Source organism: Osmia bicornis, chromosome 4, assembly GCF_907164935.1.
Source record: "Osmia bicornis bicornis chromosome 4, iOsmBic2.1, whole genome shotgun sequence".
NCBI lineage: Eukaryota > Metazoa > Arthropoda > Insecta > Hymenoptera > Megachilidae > Osmia > Osmia bicornis.
The window spans coordinates 11,188,846-11,207,821 of record NC_060219.1 but is presented as its reverse complement, the minus strand read 5'-3'; the positions used below and the strand labels follow the sequence as shown (position 1 = coordinate 11,207,821).

The 18,976-nt window shown below is 37.3% G+C and overlaps 1 protein-coding gene across 1 annotated transcript; it reads left to right on the top strand.

Annotated features, from left to right (window-relative positions):
* Positions 1-1,791: 1,791 nt before the first annotated feature.
* LOC114875308 (nose resistant to fluoxetine protein 6-like) lies at positions 1,792-17,806 on the top strand. The gene is made up of 11 exons (XM_029185450.2): positions 1,792-2,186; positions 11,421-11,632; positions 12,377-12,588; positions 12,841-12,929; positions 13,129-13,322; positions 13,433-13,768; positions 14,046-14,245; positions 14,552-14,684; positions 14,758-14,947; positions 15,024-15,166; positions 15,237-17,806. The coding sequence occupies exons 1-11, from the start codon at positions 1,952-1,954 to the stop codon at positions 15,801-15,803; spliced, it is 2,511 nt and encodes an 836-aa protein (XP_029041283.1). The 5' UTR covers positions 1,792-1,951; the 3' UTR covers positions 15,804-17,806.
* Positions 17,807-18,976: the final 1,170 nt, after the last annotated feature.

Sequence of the window (18,976 nt, the reverse complement as noted above, 5' to 3'; positions counted from 1 at the left end):
TACTGACGTAGTTAAGACACGGTCATTACAAACGTCGTTGCCTCTCGCTTTGAAACCATTTGTAGTGAACGACGTCATTTACGTATTGAAAATGAATTACTTTAATAATGATTTTTCTATTATCGTTTTCCAATATTCCAATATTATTTTTCAATGTAATTAATTCGAGACTGTAATGCTGTTCGGACAATCGACATTTTACTGATAGTAACTCGTTGACTTTATCATTGAAACGTAGCAGGTGTAACGAGTACACGTGATTTCGGTCAATGAACCTGTCGCGTATTTTTCACGATATTTTCCTCTAATTGGATGCGGCAATTACGCGGTCAACACGTGCCTGTTCTACGGGTTTACGTAATGCCACTACAATTTTCTTACGTTTCCCTCTCGTTTCCTATTCGTAGCCGACACAAACTTTCCTCCATCTATTGTGATGGAAATTGGCATTAAAAAAATCAAGCGTTTATCAATAGACGTCGATCTGTAACAGTACAGTTTGATATTACATATCTCCACCCCTTGATTTCATGGCCGACATTTCATTGTTGATCACCTATCGCTCTGCAGCTTTTCTTAACACTTTTCATCCTTCGATAGATCTCAGTTTTAATTTTCAGGAAAATTATGAAAGGAGTGGTTGGATGGGGATATCGGTCGGAAAGTGGTATTAAAATGATGTCCAAATTCCAAACGCAACGTGCACGAAATGTGTGTAATGTACTGGAAATTTTATTCTTTTATTGCTGGGGTCCCACTTCGATGCAGCATTCGGTACTAAAAAGGAACAATAAAAAAAGGTTCACATAAACGTACGACCCACTTGCCCTTGTCGTCGAGTTATAGCCATTTTGTGGTTCCGCTATTCCTTTCAATCGAGGCGATTCACCAACCACTTCTTAAATTCTTTCTTTTAATTTATTTCATTCTTACAGCTCGAATTCGACGCTGGACAAATTTGGAGCGTGATGGAAGTTGACCGTTTCAAGCGTCTGACGTAACAGTACAAGAAGAAAATGATTAAATATAATTAAAATTAAGAGTGTATGTTCATTTTCAATCGAACGACGAATCAATTAAACAATATCCAATTTATCCGAAATCACAAATTATTTGTCTTTACTTTTTATTCTGCACCCCATCTCGGCCGATAAAACAGACATCCAAGATGGTGGGCAGTTACGATGCATCAGTCCCAAGTTTTATGAAATTGCATTAAGATGAGGGATTTTGATGCAGATTGGTACCAGTTTATGCACATTGCAACTTGCATCATGAACGGATCTTGAAATTTGGGATACACCTCGGTGCAAGGTGTGAAGGGAGGAGCCTTTTGCCCTTTGGTTTTGGTTTTTCAAGAACTTAGGGAAAACTTAACTACCTTCCTATCATTTGCCTTTGGTTTTAGAAGATCGTAGGGAGTGCCTAACTTAGAACCTGCTGCCTTCGTACATAAGAGAAGCGAGCGTACACTCGGGTTTGCCATTTTTCTACGACATTGGCACCCGCGATAAAGCCGGTGCCACGAGGGCAAATTCTTGGACAGTGATGTCTTGGAGAAGCGCGTGGCTGGCCCACTCGTCATCTCACAGTCGACTTGGTTTCTCTGATCGAGTCGAATTCCTACCACGGATACCGCTCTCCCACTCTCCTCTCTCTCTTTTTCTCAGTTCAAAGAAGGAGGAGAAGGAGGAGAGACACATTACGCGCGCGTAATCCTCGTCGCATCGATAACGTGCCCATCGAGGACCCTACCCCTCTCAGCGCCTCGAGGCAATATATAAATGCACCGTCGATTGACAGAACGTACAGTTCACGTTTTGACGTCTGTTACGCTCCTTTTACCGCGTACAACATCAAACCAAAGTCACGAGTGTACACGTGACAGTGCACGCCACGTGCTTCGGCCGAAAAGGCACGTGTGTGCCAACCTTAATTACCCTCGCTCACGATGTTGCGTTCCATCGTTTTTCACCGGCTACTCTCTCACCTATGTCCCTGTCTCTCAATTCTTATGTTACTTGGACTAGTTGTGCCGGAAATTACAGCTGACAAACCGGAAACCGTGCTGTTCGATCTACTCGCCAAACCGTTCGCACCCTCCGATGGAGCATCGGTCCAATGCCTTAAGGACAGCGAGATTTATTTGAAGGAACTTGCTCGATATGCACCTTGGGCTCTTCAAAGTAAGTATTTTTTCACCCTTTTCTATTTTCTTCTTAATTAACGTTAGGACACGGTTCCTATAACTATTGAGAGCTTATCGCATCCCTACGAATATAATTGTAATTTCTTGTTACAATTTGGGCATTACTAAAACGATCGATCGTCTGAAAGAGATGCTGGAAATCAAGTGGAACAACGATTCGTATCTACCAGCATCTATCGATAGCGATAGATAAGAATGATAATCGTTGCACCGCGCACTGATTTGATCCGAAGGGGCTAGCTAAAATTTTCTTCCATTTCACGTGATTCTCTACGACTGAGGATTTTTCAAGAAACAGTGTCAAAGTTATTAATTAATCGAGGCAAAATTTCAAACAGACTAAAATGGCGAAAGTATGAAAAGATAGTTTTTTGGTTGGTCGATTTTTTAAATGGAAAATAATTGGTGAACGTTGGCGCCGGTCGAAGAAACCCCGCCATTTTGGAAGAAGGTAACGTGGATGGATAGAGTCGAAGAGAAATGTCGTGAAGTGTTTCCTGAGAAGAAGGTCGACTTCGATCTTCGTATCGCGGAAAAAACACGCACACAGGGGACAGATAAAAAAAATAAAAAGGCAGGAGATGCATCGCGTTTGCATATGCTGCTAGGGTTCATAGGATGGGTTTGTTGACCGAATTATCGGGCAACGAGGTGCATTGTGAACATGCTGCAGACACGAGATCATCGTCGTCATTGTCTCTCGTCATCGGGATCGAACTCGAGAAAATTCCAAGAGAATTCGATAACGTTAGCAACAAAATCCCTCGCTCCAGTACAGTGTTTCTCAACAAAGGAAATTAGGTTTCATCGTGCAATGGAATCCACGATATTCGAGTTTTCAGGTTTCAATTCTTTAACGATTTCAAGTTTCAAATCTTCAATGTTTCAACTATCAATCAATACTGCGAAATCGATGTATCTTCATTCTGGATTAATTCTGTTTACATTGAATCGGTAGCAAATGTAATGCAAAAAGAAAATCATCGGAACACCACCGTCGCTCGTGCCCCGATCGGGATGAACGACCAATAGTTTGAACACAATTTATAAATAACACGACCAAGTTCACCGAGATACTGATTTTTATTCTAAGAAAAATCTTCTATATCTGCTTAGCAATTAGTTTCGATACAGTTTCTTTCTTTCTTTCTTTCTTTCTGGTTGGTGAACTTTATCGGTTGTACTTTTTTAATATCGAGACACCCTATACGAACTCATTAATTATGTAGATTACCATACATTTCGTCAGTATGATTGACACGCATGTTCGCTTAAGTGAATTCACTAATTGATATTATTGTTATAGCGTTTCGAAACATTCTTCGTTTTCAAATTTTTCCACATTTAATATATTTGAAAAATTGAACTATCCAACACACATGATTCATTATTCTCACTGTGTCGATCAACGTATTAATATTAAAATTTAAGAACTGATAAGTTCTTTTTTTTAAAGATAATCGATCGTGCAAAAATGCCAAGTTCAATACTCAGTAAAATTCGTTCATTCCAATGACCTTCCGATACTTTATCATGAATTTCAAAATGTGCCGCATTGGAAGAGATTCGAGATATCGTTCGTATCTTTAACGACAGATTGTTCATTTTACGTATGTATACACGTATCAGGTTTATTCGAGTTTATGTCTATGTCCTAAAATAAAAATTCAGCAAAGATTTTAAGAGCGTTAAAAGTTCATTTTGTAATTAAATAAATTCTTAATAAGTTCTTAATTTTTCATATGAGGTATGTTTATCAACATGCTCCGCTATGTTATTTATGATTCGTACAAGGTCTCAATGATAAAACACAAAATTTCGATAGCAATTAATTAAAATAATCATAAATATGTGCATAAGTTTTCTTCTCGCGTTTTTATCAACATATTCGTTTACTTAAACAGAAATTAGCCAGTCGAAATAACGTGAAAATAATATACAAGATGTCTCAGCAGAAAATCTGTCAAATTACCAAAGTAATTTGTAAAAGGTCTAAGTTGAAACCGTCAGGTCATTGAACATTAACACTATTCATTGTTCAAGATTGTTAGATCAATCGTTTCACCGTTTAGCAACGATTTAGCCGGAAATCCCCAATAAAACAGGAGGTATCATCATTTGCGCATAATCCAAGACGATAAAACGTAATCGTTGCCTTACCATTTTCCCTGAGAAAAATATTTTCGTTCCCCTGGTTGCATTAACTCCAGATAATAATATTTTCCAGCAATTAATTCCGAGGCGGTTTCTTTCAGAATTCTTCCTTCACCTTCGTTTTCTGCTCGAGCGAAACAAAGATTTCCAGCGATATCTATTCAGACGATATCCGAAAGTCGACGAGCGATTGGCTAATATTCACGAGTTCTAAATTGTTAGATCGGTCAAACGGTATTCTTGCGGCGATTTCTGTTGCTTCATTTCTATGCCGAAGAGATTCGGCGACGGTTCGCTGACCTGCGAAACCAATTGAGCAATCTACGAAAAAGAGCCGAAAATTGTATGCGTGTCCTAAAAACGTACAGACATTGCCGCTGGCAGAATTCGGTCAATGCAGAGAGATTGAGTCATCTCGGACAAATGAAATTTATGCTGTCCAAGAGTTTGCGAAGCTGAACAATTCGTATAGTTTAAAAATCACCCAGGTGAACATAGAAATTTAATTATTTGAAGAGTTAAGGTGGAAAACAAAGATACGATTCTTTCACGCGAAACTGATTGATCAATCGCCATCGACTTCGATTTCCCCTTTGTTCATAGTAAACAAGGAATTGATCTTCGGTAATTCTAGAATGAATCAAGAAAAAGATTCATAAAATTACAAGTCACATTATGATATACAATCACCGGTCTATATTTACCGTTTAAAATGTTGTCGAAGAATCACATGTCGACGAATTGAATTCCTTCGATAAGACGACAGAAAGCTGAGAATATTTGCAGATAAATGTAAAGCGGTATGACCTATGAGATCGAAAATGAATTTCATGAAATTTCATAATCGAGAATAATTATATGGAATATGGAGATTTCAATAAATTTTAGCAAAGGTGTAAGAAGAGACCCAGAAACGAGCATGAAGCAATATCCAGAGTTATGCGAAATATTGCCAAATTTTGAAGATCAATTTGTGTTTGTTAACTCGTTGATTAACAATTTGACAAATTTTCTGCCAAGCTTATTTTACAATTCTTGTATTCTAGTTGTTATCAATGTCCAGAATTAGTTAACTTTTGATAGCACAATTGTGCACTTTTGATACAAGTCCAACTACTGGACTTTTGATGCACTTTAATTAGCTCTGTCAGTAAACACCTTGCACTTGCAAAACAATTGCATTGTTATGAGTTATATGTGATTAAGTAATTAATGAAAATATTATAATTACATAAGAAAGGCAATGCAATTGGATGAAACAAAGTAGAAATAGTCATCAATAATGAGTATACTCGTGGGCTAAATTGGTTTCGGGTTCATGCCCCTAAAACTAGGCAATGATTTTTACACTTATCTCAGAGACTTCAATGACTTCGCTACCAAGATTTTTCTTTTCAAATAGATAATAATAATGATGAGGGGAGACAATAAAATTATTCATCAATGATTTTGTAATAGAGAATTAACTGTTTAGATAGAAAATCAATTTGTAAAATTATAATACTTTGATAAAAAACTAATTGGTTCAAACCATTTTTAATTAACCTAGTGATATTAATATAATAATAAGCTCGATACATAACCTATCGCAATATGAAGTTTATCAAACTTTGATAAGAAACATTGTTGCTTATATAGAAAACGTTTCGTAATCGTCAAAGTTTCTTCGATTTTATTCAAGAGAAGTTCTGTTCGGTATTAACTGATGGTTTTCATTGAATTTCATCGAACTTTCTCTATTGTTTACAAAAAATACATATGTTATGGTATTTCCGGCTAATCATCGTTGATTAACAGAAAAATTACGGAAATGCTGGTGTTGATAAGTAACGAGTTAAAAAATGATTGTCGATTTATCGTCGTCACAAAAATTAGCCGACTTTCCTTCTTGGAATTACGTGATTTAACAATGAACGCTATTTGTTATACTTGCTGCGATTACATGCTTTGTTGATGTCTACTTGCGTCAGCTTAAGGTCAAGCTTCAATGTTATGAACGGGCAACTTATCGTGGAAAATGTCATTCGTGCAAAATTTGTGAAATTTCGCACATTTCTGTCCCTTTTCTTTTTTTGAAAGCTTCAGGAACTTTCACGAAGACATTATAAGAATGGTTTCTTGATATTATGAATTAAATTTCAATGCTACGAAGTGGCCCATTCGTGGAACTTCACAACAAAAGAAATTTGTTGTCTTCACAAAGAATTGCAAGAAGATTTTGTAACTATTAAATTTCTGAAATTGTTCGAAACGTTGTGCAAAGTAACCAAACGAAAATAAAACGTGGTGATTGTTGATTAAAATAGTGTCTCTAATCATATTAATGAAAGTATCGATACGACGTAAGAAAATTACGCCGTGAACTAAACAATGGGTCGCGCAATGAGAAATAATATTTCTTCCTCTTATTTGTTCGCGCTTTTAATTACACCGCACTCCGCTGACCCGTAAATCCATTAATACCAAGATAAACGGGAAATTTACGCGTACTCGACTGATAATATTCGCCGAAGATCACATTAATTGCATAATAGTTCGCATTGATATTCTGTTGCACATTTTATCGTGTGACTTACAAAATTTTATCATTCTATCACAGATCTTCGACTTGGAATTTAAATTCTTAACGAGGGTCGCCGATGACCTGTGCCTTAGCCTGTTAGACTAATTATTTTCAATTATTAATAAAATTTTAGTCGACGTGCAAACATGTATTTGCAATATAGGTCGTAAAATGATCAAAAAGTACATATTAAAGTCACGGATACACGAAAGTGTTAAGAAAATCGTCCTTGGACGACGTATGCACATTGTTGGTCATACATATTCGGAATCGCAAGTTTCGATGAAGCAATATCAGTGACATTGAAAGAAATCTATAGAGATTAACATTACGTCACAACGTGTCATGGTTTTTGTTTATAAATTAATTATTGGCCACGTGACAAGCGAATCGAACGAGCCTGTCGGAAGAGCGACGAGGATAACCCCTGGGCGAATTTTGCAAACCGTGTCCGTGACACATGTTTCGCGAGCTGTTTTGCATGTCGAACAAGTTTGCAGACGGATAAACCTATCTGAACACCTCCATGAAAATAATTTATTTTTCGGTTGGATGCTTTAAGAGATAATTCAATCGAACGCATTTGAAAATTCAATCGAACGCATTGGATAATTGTGCGTAATAGTAGAAGAAAATAAACAAGGAAATCTAATCGTTGAATAACATTATCATAGTTGAATAATTATTATTTGTACATTTATCTTCGTTTTCATCATATCCAGGAATAACGTCGCGTCGATTTCCCCAGAACTTCGATTGAAAACAAATAGCATCACTTGTAAGATGCAACAAAACACACCACGCTAAGCTACACCCTCTTATCTCGACACATTTTTCCACCGTACGACCTTTCATTTATCTTAGCGTTTCGACAAATCGTTTCGAAGCTTTACAACGAAATAAGCTTTATTCATCTTTGTTTGAATTTCGATTCTGCCGATTTTGATAGCTTTTGATTGTTCTGGGCCGGATTTCCCCCTCGGTCTTTGGGTTAGTCATTTTTACAAACTATCAGAAAAGTATAAAAAAGAATAATTTTTTATTGATTCAACATTTCCTCGAGATATTTAAAATTAATCATACCTTGTCGCGGAGCTTTCAGGAAATTACAGGGAAGAAATTCCTAGAACCGGTCAAGCACCCCGGGTATTGGCAACAACTTTTCATCTGACATTTTCCATCGTCCTTTCGCACGCGTTCCTTGATTCGAATGAAAATGACACTGATACCGAGGTGACGAGGAAATGCCAGGTACAAATAACGATACCGAGAAACGTGAATCGCGAAAGGCGAAAAGTTCGTGCGATGCACGTCGTTGTATCGGTATCTGCGTCATGAGACAGGCACGAACTGGGTCAATAAGGAATAACGTCTGTGCCGTTGACCGTCCTTGTGTATCGAAGTCGGTCTTTTTGCTCGCTGATCGATGATCGAACGATCTTTCCTCTTTCCGATCAGCAGAGCAGAAAAAGAAAAAGAAATGGTAAAAATGGTACAACGGTGGGAAAATTAGCGAAGAATTTTCCTTTAATTTCAATGTATGACAATCAGTGAAATTATCGTCGCCGTTTAGTCTTTCATTAATTCTAACGATGCTATTCATTAACCGTATCAGCTTAGATGAGAAACGTCGGTTTAACGCATTTTTTTCCTAATTTCGATATCGTTATCCAATGTGCAACGCCGCAGTATGACAAACGTTTTGACGTGTTTCTTTCTGATTCTGCATCCTCTTATCCATTTATGGCGCCACAACTAAATAACTATTGTTTCGACGATACCGATGACTATTATCGATACATCGTAACGCTATTGTTACTGCTTTTTCCATTGATCGCAAACAAACACCGTTTTCGTAACGTTATTTCACTTTCCCTGCTTAAATTATTCGATGTATTATTAATACGAACGAAATGTCCTTGACAATTTTAATTTGAACGAGTCACGATAGGTATAGTGATTTCCATTGTGTCAATCAACGTGCTCGAAAGATTCCCATCGATCTTTTGATTTCTCCTTGTTTTTTGCGCGGTATCCTTTCCTTGTATTTTTTCATTTCCACGAATCGTTTATTCAGAGATGGATTCAGGAACCGATTGAAAAGGAACGGGCATAAAAAGATCGAGAAACAAGCTGCACGCGTCATCGCGTGCAGTTCAAGGCTGGTCGAATGCAACATTTTTATTCCGAAACGGAATGCCGAGAATCGAATGGTTAACGAGACAACATAGGAAGACGAATGTCATTAATCTTCGAATTGTGATTTAGAAATCCTTGTAATCGATGGACCTGCATGAGATCACGTATTTTTTTACCTTAACTGAATTTCGAGAGAATTATACGAGCTCGAGGCGCGTAGGAGAAGGCAGCTTCCTACATCATGATCGATGGCGCAGTTAAACGATCTCGAGGAAATTGTTTGCCGCGTGCGACTTAGCGATCGGTAAAAGAAAAATCTGACGAGTGTAATACGAAACAATAAAAATTGCGACCAGTGTACAGCTGAGATTATCCAACCTAACCCAGACCTATCGAGTCAACGATCTCAAGGTCCTGAGAGAGGTAAAAGACATCCGATTCCACGAATCGTTTCCACGATATAATGACGCTGATACTGTAAATGTTCAACGGCAAGATAATTTCACGTACGATTATTTCTTCGCATTGTTCGTTTCTCGCGTTTTGCACTATTGACGTTTACAGTTTTGCGCAATATCTAGAAGCAACGCCGGCGTTTATGTAACCGATCGTGTTTACACGGCCGCGGTCGTGTATCGATGCGCCTCGTCAAATAGATATATTAGGTCATCCGGTGAGTTATAATATTTCCAATCGACGATATCGTCGATCACTTCCTTTCGCAGGGTAAAAAGCGGGAAACTAGCGGAATCAGCAAAGTACCAGATCGGTTGATTGTTTACCAATGCATCCTAGCTATCTCGAATCAATGAAAAATCCGAGCTATCGCAACGGCTGCTACTTTTTTTCCCCATTAATCCCTTATCTGCCGACCCGTTTCACAATTCACGCAGTTCACCGCGCACTTCCCATCCGCTTGTTATATCTCGCGCCTCTCGGTAGTGCACTTCCGTATGTGCAGTTGCAGCGTGCATCGAACGAGCGACATTGAGCCGCTGCACTATCGTATCGTATCGCTAATCAACATCGATGTCGACGATTCCTTCTATTTATAACAATTCTCTTTTTAAACATCTATTTTTCCCTTTTTAGTTCATGAAATATTTAATATTTCCATCACGTTTTACAATGGAAATTGTATATTTGATATTTGCTAATTTCCAATCACGTTTCGAAGTCAAGGTGCGCGGGGCATCCCACGTTTTGCATCTCATTCAATTTTTATATGCGATTCTCGTTCACCTAAATACGTCGCTCTCGATAAATTATTGCCATACAAACTTGATTTCTGATGTTATATACCTGGCAACGATGAATTCGAAAGGATGATAAATTTTTCTTTCTTTCGCGTGCGATAGCTTAATAAAAAAGTATTTTATTCAATTAATTAATATGCCTTTGTATCGTGCAATACATTCAGACAGATAATGTTTATTGAACTTTCGAAAATCTATTGACAATTATGAAACAAATAATAAAATGATTTGGTAAAGAATTGAAAATGATAAGAAGAGGAAAAGAGAACGAGAAATATCTTCGGTCGTAAGTTTAATTCAGACAGATAATGTTTATTGAACTTTCGAAAATCCATTGAAAATTATGAAACAGATAATAAAATGATTTGGTAAAGAATTGAAAATGATAAGAAGAGGAAAAGAGAACAAGGAAAATCTTCGGTCGTAAGTTTAATGATTGACTTCTGTTTTACCGTAAAAATAGTGGTTTTTTATTATTCGTTTATCTTATCAGTACACTGAACTCTAATTTCGAAGAATTTGAGTTCACGAAGAGTATCGTTGATTCATTTTTTACCGTAATTCATATCGCGTTAATTTTCGAAGAACAAAGTTAAACCCCGTGGGCCATCGGTGACCCGCTCGATAGGGAACGTGTGAACGAGTGAATCGAGTTCAGTCACCTCGTTGTTTACACAGTAAAAGTAGAATTTTCTTTCTTTTTTTTTTCAAAATGTGAAATGTTGTTATCATCGAGAAGATTGAGGACAGAAGAACTCCTTGACGCCTGACGTTAACCGGTTCCAGTGGATTTCTGATAAACCACTAGCGATTATTAAATGCCAAAGAGACCGGCACGTGTTCGCGGATTCCGCGATCCTCAAATATCGATGGAAATCGTTTTTCTACCCTTTCCCAACATATCACTCGATTCCACGAATCGTTTGCAATTATCGAGTGGGGGTTACTCGAATAATTAATGACAATAATGCTAACTCGAAATAATATTTTAATAATGCAACTAAGGTAGCTCGGAATTTGAAATTTCAAAATTATTCTCATTGCTAGTAATTGATAAAAAATAAAGAGAAGAGTGTAAAGACCTTCGTTTGAATTCCAGTGTACGACGCGTCCGTGAAAATTCCACCAGGTGTAATCACGGGTAATTACCAGCAACTAGGCAATTACGACGGGTGTTTGCTGGTGAAAAGCGGACACGGATTCACCGGAAAGGCTTGCAGTGCCAAGGTGAATTTCGAAATCGCTAAGGACAATGGTAAACCACGGGAGCCTGATATGGGTGATCTCCTTGTCAATGTTGCCATTGCGTCGGTGAGTGAATCTTAATTAATTCGTTCATTAACCTAATTAACATCATCGGTACCATGAAACATTATATCGCGAGGCGATAGAAAAATTATTTTGAAACGTGATAAATGCAATGATAAAAGAGCAAAGGATAAAGAAAGAGAAGTTTTGAAAATTAAATGATAACGGGACTTTTTTTCTTTCTGATAATGTGCTTGAACCCGAATCGATTGAACACTTTATCGGTCATTGCTCGAAAAAATTATCATCGTCTGATCTTATTAATGATTATCTTTACCGAGTCATTCGACGCGTATCGCATCAAGATTACTTATCTTTGATCCAAAAATCCAGAAATCAACTAATTTCAACTTTTATTTCACTCGAAATCTCCCTTTTCCAATTAACGTTCATCTTCGTAACGATTAGTTTTGTTTATTGCCTGCTATCTGTACTTCATTAACACGAAATTCATTAATTGAATCGTCGTATAATTATACGCGTAAAGGAAATGGGTACAGATTACTTGGCAATAAAAATAACATTCCTGATTGCTAACTTTATCGTTTGCTTTTATTTGTTTTCGATGAAAAAAACGTATTTAGAACGTATGATTTTTGTTGCAAGTAGGAATATCATTTTTATTTCATCGTTTCATGGAATTACGATTGACGCGAAGAATATCACCATTCGAATCGCGCTCATTTTCTTAATTATCATAATTTTCCCCAACAAACAACCTCAGAAACTTGGCTTTCGTCGATTCAGGGGTACGAAAAATGGAAATCTGGTCGTACGCTCTTCTACGAGTGGATGTGGTGTGTTCCATCTAGTTGCAACCACACGGATATACAAGAAGCCCTTGAGCTCGCCCTCGACCCTTTGAAGGTGGAGGATCGCGTGGACATGGTGGTAAACGTATCGTGTCGGACCGCAGAAACGGATCAACCTGTTATTGACGTATCCGACAGGATTTATATGTAAGTACATTTATCAGATTGCAATATTGAATGCGTAGTTGTTTACTTGAAACTTCGAGGGCAAGGTTCAATCTATCGTCGCTTTATCTTATAGAAATTGTTAAATTAGAAATATCTTATTTTACGATCTACCTAACCATATGTTATAATAATTTATAATATTTACATAATTCCGGCTACGCTATGAACAAAGATTCAACGCGAGCTTCCGTTTGTGCGAAACTCGTTAACGTGATTGGTATGAAATTTCAGATCGATCCTCGCGATATTCCTGGTGATCATTATCGCTAGCACCAGTTACGACATCGCTAAACAAGGCCATTTGAGTACGTTAAACCGAGGTGGGTTGTTTGTTCTCTTACGTAAATGAACATTCTACCGGGTACATAATACATCATTTTGCCTGCATGCATCTTCGTAAATTTGCAATTCAAATGTTTGCGTTTATTTTATAAAAGCTCTTCTGATGTTAATGGTTTAGTAAAACGAACGATAAACGGTACACTTCGTTTCATTATAACGAGTATTATATTTATACAGATAGGAAAGATATTCTTCTCACTTCGTTCTCGATCTACACGAATGGAAAGAATCTATTGAAAACGGACAGGCGTGCAGATTCGATCAAATGTTTGGATGGACTGCGTTACATCAGCATTTGCTGGATTATTTATGGTCACACACATTACACCGAGGTTGTGGGTGTTAAGATGAACCTCAACGAGATCGCACAGGTAAGAGGATTTTGAGAATTCGGAAATTTAGAAGCTTGCAAAATCCTAACTTTATAATTCTACAACTTCCACAATTAGTATCTTTACGAATCTATATTTTCCCTTGATAGATGCACACGAACTGGGCCAACATGTTCGTGCTAAACGCAAACATTGTCACCGACACGTTCTTTCTCATAAGCGGAGTTTTAATGGCATACACGGAAATGATGAAGAACGAGAAGGATATAAAAAGGCAATTCAACGTGATTAGTCTATATCTTCATCGTTATCTACGATTAACACCAGCATATGCTATGATGATCGGTTTCTACACTACTATCTTCTATAAATTTGGGTCTGGCCCACATTGGGATCAATGGGTTGGCGCTAACAGGGATTATTGTCGAGAAAACTGGTGGACGAATCTACTCTACGTGAACAATTACGTTAATCTAGATAGAATGGTAAGTGTCACAAAATTCAGCTGATTCGTATGACAAGTCGGTGCTTTCGTAGTGATTACTACTTAAGAAATGCAGTAGCAGTAGTATAAATGATATTAGTCAGACAGAACATAATCTTCTTTGAATTCGCTTATTTAAATTAATTTTTCTTTCATTGCCATTCTCTGTTCTCCACTGTTTTTATGATTTATAGTTGAACTTTTGGGATTATTTACTGTACACATGTATCACTTTTTCTGTTGAATAATTTTACTTTGTTTCTTAATTCTGTTTTTAGTGCATGTCTCAGTCTTGGTATTTGGCAACCGATATGCAACTGGTTTGGCTGTCGCCGATTTTCTTGTACCCTATGCTCAAGTTCACCCGAAAAATCTTCTTCTGGCTAGTGTTCGCGTTTGGCATAGTTGCATCAATCCTTATACCGTTTTTAATAACATTCAGTCTCGAGCTCACTGGAACTATGCTCTATTACAAGGAGTGAGTGTAGATAATTTACGTAGCATCATCTTTTGCTATCATTCTATCCGTCTTTTACTTTCACCACCTTTGAGTCTGATTTATTTCACCAATTATCACTACCTCCTTCGCCTAATCTGCTTATTCATTGCTTGCTATTCCATTTACAATTTTCTCAAACATGCACTCGCTTGACATTAAAAATATTTTAGCACTTTGATGGCCACGTATTTTAAACAGAAATAAAGGAAAGAATTAACATCAAAGTGTTAAGCAAACAAATTGCATATCGCCTGTACTAATCGTTCTATTTTTATTTTTTATCAGTATCCAGGCTGTGGCGGATGTTTACGTACAAATTTACACAAAGGTTTACAGTAGATACGGCTCTTACATCATTGGATTGGCTGTCGGTTATATTTTATACAAATACCGATTAAGAGTTGTGAAAATTCACCGTGTAAGTATTTCCTCGTATATCTAATTTTAAATCTACTTCGACATATCGTTACCTAAATTTCATTCTTCTTTAGATGTATGTGATTTTTGGTTGGTTGGTCGCAGTCTTTTCCGGATTGTTCGTCATTGTTTTCCCTCGATGGATGTATTACGATGATCATCCTTACGACAGACTGGAAGCAAGTTTCTATGCAGGATTTCACAGGCAAATCTTTGCATTGTCTGTTTCGTGGATCATCTTTAGTAGCGTTCATGGATATGCCGGTACGCACGAGAATTCACAATTCATTTTCATAGTTAAAATTTGCCTAAGTAATATAATCATGTTTCGATTTAATAGGTATCGTAGGTCAATTGCTATCTTGGAAGGGATGGGTGCCCTTCAGTAAGCTCACCTACACTGCCTACCTTTGTCACTATGTGTTTCTCTTGACAGAGGCCGGGTCAGTTCGAACCACTGGCATGATTTCGACAATGAGAATCGTAAGTACTAATTATTTACAAAAGAATCATTAAGAAATTTCAATAATCTAAATGCGAAAAATTTATTCAGCTCCGCAGTTTCTTCAGCAACCTCTGCCTGACTTTGCTTTTATCAGCAGTCTGGACCCTCTGCTTCGAGATGCCGTTTATGACCCTCGATCGCACCTTCTTTTTCTATATAAAAAGACAATCGAAATTGGGCTGCAAACCGAATCAAGAACAAATGTTCGGTTCACTGGACTCGAGCAAAGAGATCTATCGATCTACCGAAGAATCGTCAGCCACCATATCTCAAACTAGCTTTGATTCGAATGATTCTAGTAACGGCAGCGTATACGATTCCGCTGGGAACGTTAATTATCAACAAGGTATCTTCGACACGAATTGTTCGGAGGATTTGAAACACGACCGCGAGGACAAGTGCCCTTTCATATTTGTGACCGGTGAATCGAAGAACAACACCTGGCCGAAAATTCGGAACGTTCATCAGAACAACGGCTTCGATTCGGACTCTGACGATTCCCTGAAACTGGGAAACGATGAAAAGAGACTGGATCGGAGTTATAATTCGATCATCAGTGATGATCTGTCGAGGAAAGACAGATCCAGACACTCGGAAACGGTGAACGTAAGTTGATCGAGGGATTCGCTGATCGAAATTGAACATACTTGCAGGTCAAGTATCCGTTCAATTGGAAAGGACATTGAAGAACGAGGCAGAAATAGGTTGTTGATTCGTTGGAATGATTTGTTATTATCGATCCAAGGATTCTTTGCGTTGGTAATTGACTGTATCGTTGAGTTACTGCTATATATATTTACTTGGCGCGGTTGTTGATGTTGAGTATCGAGGTAAATTGTGCACAGATGAAAAGTTCAAGTCTTTTTAGACGTTCAAACTTTTCATCTGTGCACCGTACAATCCTTTACGGATGCGACGTTTTGGGAAACGAGATAACTTGGTGACGAACTTAAACCTACGGTGTAAATATCTTTTTACGTTTACTATTTAATCAATATATCTTCAGTTGTACTACTGTGTAGTTTAAAGACACCATTTATAAAGAGAATATCCTGACGTCTGTCCATAGGGGACCAATTAGAAAGGATGGAATTTTTGATCCAATAATGAGAAGAATTATTGTAACAAAATTTCAATCCTGCCCTGTATACGTAGTCGATGTTGATCCATCGACGTTTATAATAACTTAATGAGAACGCATAATTATTACAGTTAGGAAATAAAGGTACAAATAAGCTGTGAGACCGTTGATGATATCGAATTAAAGTGTAATTAAAATACGGTGCCTTGAGAGATGCATTCCATGTGTTAAGAAAGAAATATTGTTGTTTTTCATTGTTATTGGTAGCTTAGATTGACAACAAAGAGTGGAGACTTTAATATAAATTCAATCGAAGTATTTTAAATTTTAATGCAAATTCTAAAATTTTCATTAAAATATCAAATTGGCTGTTAACGTTGCGTAATTCTTCCTACTAATAATACCATCGGGTAAAACTTCCGAATCCGTACCAACATTATAATATAATGTAGTAACAGTCATAGCAGAGTGAGCGCATATTTTAACTGATTTAATTGTGATCTAACCTAACCTAAGCTAACTTAACGAATTACCGAAATTTGAATATTTTATTAAATCGATATAAATGTTGTACAAACCGTAATTACTGTCATTACTAGTCTTATTCAGTGAGGAATTAATAAAATATGTGATTATTATTCATAAATGACATGTTTCTATTTGTTTATAATGCGGGTACGGCTTTGGAAGTTGTCCTTACTATCGACAATTTTGTATAACGATAAAAAATGGTGGTCTTGTACGTACATGGTTGTGGTTGCTTTAAGATTTAGATGTACAGGGTGTTCGTCTGGATGAGCATCCCTTGGAAGGGTTGTAGCTGAAGTGATCCTGAACAACTTCTTTTTTCACCAAAACACTTGCCAAGGCTTAGTTTTTAAGTTATTAATGAAAGAAACCATCGAATTAGAGCGCGTATAGTGCGCAGGCTCAACCGCGTGAGTGAAGGTTACGAGAACCGCGCTCCACCGAGGGCGCGAACAAACTGACTCTGCTGCGCGTCGGTTCGAAGCCGACACTGCGCGGGCTGCGCCTGCGCAATGCGCGCACTCGTTGCGCGGTATTTATTTAATAATTCAAAAACGAAACTTTAACGAGCATTTTGATAAAGGAAAAAGATGTTTAAAATCATCCCTATTTGACCACCTTGTACAACTTTGTAATAAGAAAAATCCATTATTCAATATTTATGCAACAAATATTTTAATTTTTTACCACGAACTTAGTTAATACGAAGTACAGTATTATATATTAAATTTCCTTTAATTATAGAGTAATCAATTCTGAAGCTGGGGAATTGAAACTTACAGAGATCATTGGATCTTGTCAAGTATACGATAGTTGTATAATTAATTTTATTATTGCTTGGACACGAACTTTTTTATAACACCGATTGTTCTCGTAATTATATACTATCTATATAATTGTAATTATCTAGTAGTAAGTTTTATAACGCGAAAATGTTTTTTCCTTGAATTGCGAATCAATGTACCTTTTTACAAAAAAAACAAAAAAAACAAAGATAAATTATACAATCAATAAAGCTGTTTATTTTTTAATATCCCTTATCATATAATTTCTCGTTAACCACTGTTGGTTTCACAGTTTATTTAGGCCGGTGTTTTTACCCTTAACACGTGTACCCTGTATGTATTTCGCTTTTCCAAAAAGTTACATCGAGAGGGACTAACAGCAAACTGAGAAGAGAATAGACCGTTTGTTTTTGTCCGTGGAAGTAATCGATACAATTGGGGAAAAGGGCTCTTTCGGGAAATTGATTTTCCTAAAATTCCAGTGGAACCCTTTTTCTCCTTATTTCGGTATGGGTTTATGTTGTCACTGTCACTTCAAATTAAGTGGAATCTATCCCTTTTCGTTAAGAATAAATTTTTCTCACCATTTTTTAATATCATAGGATGACTTTTACTACCAATTAATAGATTGGAAAATGAAAATTGAGTAGGGGTGACTTGAAATGTTAGGAAAGATTGCCAAAACACTGGCTGATATGTGGGAATTCGATGACACTATTTAACAGAGGGATGGCGGCGTTCGAAGGGTTGCAAGTGCAGTAGCAACACGTGCTTAAAGCGCCCTTGGGACCCTCTCCCTGTCGTGGGAAAATAGACCCAATATTTTCACGAACAACTATGGTCAAGTACACTTCAACCTTTAACATTTGTAAAAAAAAATATGGCCCTCCTTGAACCTTCAAAATTGCAATTCAAAAATCGTGTAAATGGAAGAAGATGAAATATGAATATTCCATTCTCAATGAATATGGTTAAAGTCCATTCACCGGTTCATTGTGCATGCTAATAACGCGTGGAAAAAAAGGCACGTAAATAAATCTAGAAGACAATAGAACGGAGGAACGGTGCTCCGTTACGTTTTCATTGCGGAAAAACGGTGGGCTCGCAGATGTCGACCACCGGCTGAAATCTATTCTCTGTGTTCGTCGCCACGGGGTGTCGTAAGTCCTTCTTCAAACGACACCCCAATTTACGCAATCACGACTCGCTGTTCGTTCTTCGCCAATAACTAAATGCGTTCCACGAACGTCATTTATGAGATTATGAAGAACGTATCAATCTCTTGGGGTGGTTTTTCTGAATACACAGAACGATCCTCCCGAATTGCATCTGATTCATCGACAAGTTAATTTACCGAAAATTTATTCTGGGTTTCTTTTTGAAAAAGGCAAGTC